This window comes from Nyctereutes procyonoides, unplaced genomic scaffold (genome assembly GCF_905146905.1).
Source record: "Nyctereutes procyonoides isolate TBG_1078 unplaced genomic scaffold, NYPRO_anot_genome, whole genome shotgun sequence".
Taxonomy (NCBI): Eukaryota; Metazoa; Chordata; class Mammalia; order Carnivora; family Canidae; genus Nyctereutes; species Nyctereutes procyonoides.
In genome coordinates, this window is record NW_026575146.1 from 52,062,456 (window position 1) to 52,069,171 (window position 6,716).

The 6,716-nt window shown below is 48.1% G+C and overlaps 1 protein-coding gene across 2 annotated transcripts in view; it reads right to left on the reverse strand.

Annotated features, from left to right (window-relative positions):
- Window positions 1-4,951, reverse strand: part of GDA (guanine deaminase) — a 79,545-nt gene extending 74,594 nt beyond the window's left edge. Inside the window, exons 1-2 of one of the 2 annotated variants that reach the window (XM_055311111.1) lie at window positions 1,940-2,023; window positions 1,228-1,386 (exon numbers count right to left, since the gene is read on the reverse strand). In XM_055311111.1, coding sequence (XP_055167086.1) covers window positions 1,228-1,386; window positions 1,940-1,987 — 207 coding nt within the window. In that variant the 5' untranslated portion in view covers window positions 1,988-2,023. Of the gene's footprint in view, window positions 1-1,227; window positions 1,387-1,939; window positions 2,024-4,711 lie in introns of those variants that run through there. The other variant, XM_055311112.1, reaches the window with a different exon arrangement.
- Window positions 4,952-6,716: the final 1,765 nt, after the last annotated feature.

Consider the following 6,716-nt stretch of genomic DNA (forward strand, 5'->3'; position numbering starts at 1 on the left):
TGTGTACAAAGATACCCCAGAGGAGAACTGGCCAGGTTTGACTACTGATATGGGTACCTGAAAAGACACTGACATTTTGGGCCAGTAAGGAGAAGACAGAAATGGGAGAAGGGGAAGACAGTGAGTAGTCCTTTGTAAAATATGATTCTTTGAAAAAAGCAATGCAAGCGTCAGAGGTGTCCTAGGCTGCAATTAACAGAGATGGAGACAAAGAAGACATTTCATTATCATGCAGAAGTCTGAGGACAGTGGGCAGGAGGCAGTTCCAGGGACAGTTAACTATCCAGTGATGTTATTCATATATGTATTTGATGATGTTCGAGGACGGACTAGGCAAGTGGCTCTGAGATCATCTTAATTTTTTCCTCATAGTCTCAAACAGCAGCAGCAGTAGCTCCTCTTATGAGAGCATCCAAAAAAGGAAGACCTTCTCTTCCCGTGTTTATTAAGAAGAAAAATATTTCTAAGAAGCCTCTGAGCCAACTTCCTGCATGTCACAAGGTCATCAGTGGCCACCTTTTACCACCAGGAAGCTGGGAAAATAAGTATCCCACCATCTGGTTTAATACAGTCAGTCACACATATCTCTCATCAAATCCAATCGACTTGATCTCAGTCGCTACAAATCCTACCCACCTCTCTCCATCTCCACTGCTGATAACTCCTGGTGTTTATTGGGCATATGCTATGTGCAAGGCATTATTCTATGCACTTCATAATTATTCATTCATTTAAGCCTTCCAACAACCCTATGAGATGAATTACACTAATTATTTTATACATTAGGAAACCGGGAAATAGAAATGTTAAGTGACTTCATCAAATTCACATAGGTAGTGACAGAAACGCTCTTAAGAGTTCATCTTACCTAAAACTAATGTAATATTGTGTATCCACCATACTCAAGGGGAAAAAAGTAAAAAAAAAAAAAAAAAAAGTTCATATCTTAATTGACACACTATACTGCCTCTGTCGTCGTCTTCTTTTTTTTTTTTTTTTTAAGATTTTATTTATTTGAGAGAGAAGGAGAGAGTAAGAGAGAGCACAAATGGGGGGGTGGGCAGAAGGAGAGGGAGCAGCAGACTCCCTGTTGAACAGGGAGCCCAACATGGGGCTCAATTCCAGGACCCTAGGGTCATAACTCAAGCTGAAGACAAGTCTCAACTTCCCCATCTGTAAGTGAGAATAATGACACGGTGGGATACTAAACATGATGTGCTAGCGAACCTGGCAACAAATGTTCGTCAGATCTTTCTTCCCAGAAGCATCTTTGTGCCCCTGTGGACCAATGACAGGAGCTGTGAGGCTGCACAGCTGAGATCTGGTGACCTCTCCACTTCCCACATAGTGCGTCGCAGGCCACGGCTTTCTTCTCCACTTGTTGGTCTGTATGATGCCACCATGTGGAAATATGCAAAAAATGCTACAGTGAGGAAGGGGTTAAGGGTTTGATAGTGATATGGGAAACAAATGCAGAAGGAAATGTAAATAAAATTAAATGTCATAACCTGCAGCCCATTGACAAATACCTGAGACAGGCAGATCATTAATATTCCTCCAGGACCCTGAGTCTTCTTTAGCATATGAAAGTCCTTCTGGAACTTCCTTCCCCCCCCCTGCCCCCCCAGAACTTACTTTACTTCTCCCAACCCCAAGGTATATATATATAATCACTTGCTCCTCACAATCCTGGGGCAGCAGCTCTTCCTGCCCACAGGTCCCTTCCTTGTGCTTTAATAAAACCACCATTTTGCACCAAAGACTCAAGAATTCCTTCTTAGGTGTCAGAAAATCTGATTCTACTAATGAGGAAACTGAGGCTCAGACAGGTTATGTGTCTCACTCATGGTCTCAGAGAAAGTAAGTGGTATAGACTGAACTTGAACTCAGTTCCCTGGTTTCTTTATAGGACTTTCTCCTGCTACCCCAGGGTACTAACCTCCAAAAGAATTCTCTTCTTCATGCTTGCTTCCAGGTAAGTGTGCATTACAAGACCCAGGGCATCTTTTAGGTAAGTTTAAAGTCAACCTGATCCTGTTCTATGTGGGAAGAATCAGATAATTTAGTAATATCGGAGCACATAGTGTCTCAAGACTTAATTAAATATCTGCAAATAAATTATATTTGACTCTGGAGTCTTTCTTTTAAAAAGCTACATGCCACTTCACTAGAAGAACTAACTCTGAATTCAGAATGCCCAGGACTAAAACATTTACTAGAGCATTTTTTAATTAACTTAGTTTTGAATGGGCTTTAATTAATAAATTAAAAGTAGTTACTCATTTTCATACTCTGGGTCTAAATGAAGTGACACAAAATGAGAGATGAGGTTTAGAAGGGAGAGGAAGGATGAAGTCATGCCACTTCTCTCTCACATGCTACCCCAGGCCTCGGCTCAAAATGAAGAACTAGGTCCAAGACCCCATGCAACTGGTTCCATCACACAGCCTATACACTATGGTCACCCAAAATGTAATCCATCCACTACCTGCCTCCAGATCTCCTGGGACCTTTGCTGGAATGACATTTCCTAGGGACCTCTCCAGGCCTACAGATTCACATTCTCTGAGGATGACCCCAAGGAACCAACAGGTTAACAAACTTCTGCCACCCCTCCCCCCGCCACCCCCCCCACCCCACCCCACCCCCTGCCTGAGATGTTTCCAATCATCCCAGGGTTTGTGAACAGCTTTAGGAGCTCAGTAAAAATGTAAACATCATGCTGACTCCACAGACTTATTTATTTTATGGGGACATAATTTAGTGTAAGAACCTTAACATTTTTTAAATAACTATTATCCCACCAACTATAAAGGCAAAGCATTCCCACTTACAAAATGGGAGAAATAGGGATCCCTGGGTGGCACAGCGGTTTGGCGCCTGCCTTTGGCCCAGGGCGTGATCCTGGAGACCCAGGATCGAATCCCACGTCGGGCTCCCAGTGCATGGAGCCTGCTTCTCCCTCTGCCTATGTCTCTGCCTCTCTCTCTCTCTGTGACTATCATAAATAAATAAAAATTAAAACAAAAAACAAAATGGGAGAAATAAAATCTTGGAGTATATATGGCACATTCTCCCCTTACACATAGTCAGCAATCAACAGCCTTGCAGCTAGAAGAGCAATCAACAGTTACCAATTCACTGATTAGGATATTTTACAAGGTACTTGATTAACTCACCTTGGTATTCAATGCCTAGTTACTTTTATCTTGTGAGGGAATGGCATTTTTCTAAATTTATAACTCCAGTACATTCCTTAATGAGGAATAGACTCCCCGACTCAACATTTTGCTTCTTCTTCTGTACAACCCCCAGAATAGGTAACTTTTTTAGATAAATTATTTCCTTTTCTGACTCCTCTCCACTGGTTGAAGACAGTCTTCAAGTCCACCCTCTTGCCTGCTATCTTACCAATTAAAGTTGTGGATATGAGAAATTACTTTTTAAAAAGAAACCTAAGAGTTGAACAGCACCTTGTGATTAGGCAAGCTCCTCTCATCTCTCCCCAGTTCAGGGGCTTCCTTAGACCTGCCCCAAGCCTAAAGGTTCTCCCAAACTTGAGGGTCAAGTGTACTATGCAATAAACTCAGCAGTCTCGGGGGTTATTGGAATCTCCCCATTTTGGGGAGCTCTGAGAGTTCCATCACCTTGGAACCACAGCAGCAGGCTCCCTGAATATGCACAGAGAGAATGTTTTTAAAGCACCATAAGAAAACAGGGTTCATGTATCCCCAAATGTAAGAGTCACGATTCAAAACTGTCACCAACTCGGAAGCATCCCTAGTCAGGAATAGTAACTTCAAGCTGACAAGTCACAAATAGGTGTACTTTTGCTAACCAGACTGGTAGTTGGGGAAAAGCTCAAAAATATCCCATCCTCATCTCCTTTTTTTTTTTTTTTCCCCTGCTAAAAATGGAATGGCTTCCACTTACCAAACTAGCTAAGCCCCTGTTGATGCAGTTACCACCACCTGCACGGTGTGTATGAACGGGAAGTGTTAGACATCAAGTTACCTAGGTCGTTTGCAGACATCCCGAGTTTGGAGAAACAAGAATAGAAGATACACTCATAGTGGACATTTTGAGCCTTAAAACGGGACTGCTTGTTTGGATGCAGACGGCTATAGGGGGGCTTGGGGGGGGGGACATGGATAATTTCTCTGAGACTGTCCTTTCTAGTATTAGAAGTCATCTGGTTGGGATCATCGGGACATTGTCTGCTGAGCGAGCAGGTGAGTAAATGAGTCCTTTGCTAATTCTATGCGAAAGGGCTAAGCACTATTAAGCAAGTGACCCCCTCCTCCGTTATTGCTCCCACAATCAGTTCGATCCTCCGTCCGGGGCGCCTCGCCCGTGCAGGCAGGCGCAGGAGATGCAAGGATGAATGGAGCCGGGCTCGGGTTCCCGAAGGGTCCTTAAGGTTCGCGAGGGCAGCGCCGCGCTCGGCCTTCCCGAGCAGCCTGGACGGCCGTCTAAGCAACCGCCGGTGGCGGCGAGCTCCCTACAGCTCCCGGCCCCTGCCCCGGCCCCGGCCCCGGCCCCCGGCTCCCCGCTCCCGGGAAAGGGGAGTCCCCGGCCGGCGGCGGGCGCGGCGCCCGGGGCTCTGAGCAGCCGACGCTCAAGTTCACTCCGCACCCGGCGGCTCGGCCCCGCGCGACGGCGCGTCCGCCTGTTCGCGCCCGTCGGGGGCCCGGACCCCGCGCCCGCTTACTTTGCCGCCGTCGCTCACGCCGAGGAGGTGGTCCCGCAGCACCTCCATGGGGTGAGCCCAGGTGGAGTGGATGAAGGTCCCCCGGAAGACGTGCGCCAGGGGCGGCATCGGGGCGGCACACATGTCGGCGGCGGCGGAGCGCAGCGCGGGGCTCGCCGACCGAGGAGGGCGCGCGGGGCGGGCGAGCGGCGAGCGGTCCCTGCGCTGCGGGCGGCTGCCGAGCGCACCCCCAGGGCCCGGGCTCCGTCCTGCCCCCGCTTTCGCGAGCGGCAGCCTGCCCCCTGCAGGCCGCGCCCAGGGGCGGGCTCCCTGCCTCCCCGACGCCAATAGGATTCTTCCCCTGCCACCGGGCTCCGCGCTCGCTCGGGGTGTGTCTTCCTCTCCTCCCCGGTGTTAGCTTTTGGCAGGTTAACTCTTTGAGTTTCCAAAATCACCGCTCACAGCGCAGTTCTTTTAACCCGGGGTGGCTGAGTGACCGACCCCGGGGAGGGGAGCGAGGTAAGGGAAGGGGCAGGAGGAGCCGACGGTTGCAGCCCCCACACACCCCCCCCCCGTACCTCAGCAATTTGCTGTCGCACCTGTCCCCCCGCCCCCTCCACCTTCCTTCACTGGCATACCTAGAGTTGCATCTTCCTGCTTTTCTCTGCCCTTTAAACTTCGGGCTATTGGTGACCACACCTTTTCCACCTGTAGCACCTGTAGTCTGAACAGGCACAAGTCCGGGAACAGGTGGAGAGGTCAGTTAGGGCTGCCGGCTTTACCGACCAGTGAGATTTCTCAGTTTCTGCAGCTTGCAGAATTTGTCCTAACCTGGTGTTCTGAAAGCATCTCTGAACAGAATCACCTGGGGCCCTGCCAGGGGAGGCTGATCTGTACCCCGAGAGTCCCTGTCTCCCACCTTGGCGCCAGTGTTTTGCCCCTTGTGTCCATCCACAACTCCAAGCCCCCTCTTTCTCACACCTAAAATACATGAATTTGATTTAATTCCAGGTGTACTGGGGGGGGGGGAATTAAGTTCTCAAGCCAAGTGACTGGGAATGGCAGTGTGGCGCGGCTTTCTGGAAAGAGCTCCAGACTACGAACAAGAGGCTGTGGTCAAGGCAGTGGGGCTCAGCATCTTTATCTTCGTTTGGGAAAATGGGATTTAGACTGGTTGCTAAGACCGCTTCCAGATTGGCATTCCTTCCTCGCGCTACATTCACAGAGTCATTTACTGACTTCCTTCAGGAAGACCAACTCGTCTCCACTCGTCCCTCACACATTCTGCTCCTTCGACCTCTCATGCCTCCTATGGATTTTCACATGACTGGCTCTTCTCATCACTGGTATGCCTCAAATGTAACTCTTTGGGGTAACCCCACCCACCCACCCAACCACCACCAAACTAGTAGCACCCCCAACCCTGAAATTTCTATCCCATCAACCCATCTTATGTCTGCCATTGGATTTATCATATCCATCCTCATTTATTTCACGTGCTTTCATTTATTTCTGCTTCTCTCACCCCAACACACACACACACACATGCACACACACACACACACACACACACAGAGTAATGGAAGCACCACAAGATAGGGGCTCTTATGCCTAGAACAGTGCCTAGTGTTTCATACATATTTATTGACTAAATGTATGGATGGTGTTGGGGGAGCACAGCAGTAACCTGAGATAAATATCTATTCTGGTATCTATTCTAGATAATATAAATTACCTACCTTATATAAATATCTATTAGATAGAGAGGTATATAAATATCTATAAGGGTTTCTCATTTTAGTGCATGAGCAGGCTTTCTCTGAATTATTATTATGACACAGGGCTAGTTTACATAAATGATTCATTCCCTCCTTGGTTTTGTCATGTTAAGGATACTCTGCAGTCTCGGGCACACCAAGGTGGTGCTCACCCCACCAAGGACTCAGAAATAGGAAGCCCTGAAGCCAAGAGCATTGGACTTGCCTCCTGAAGTTGCCACATTAGCCCTTTCTTCCTGTCATCTTCT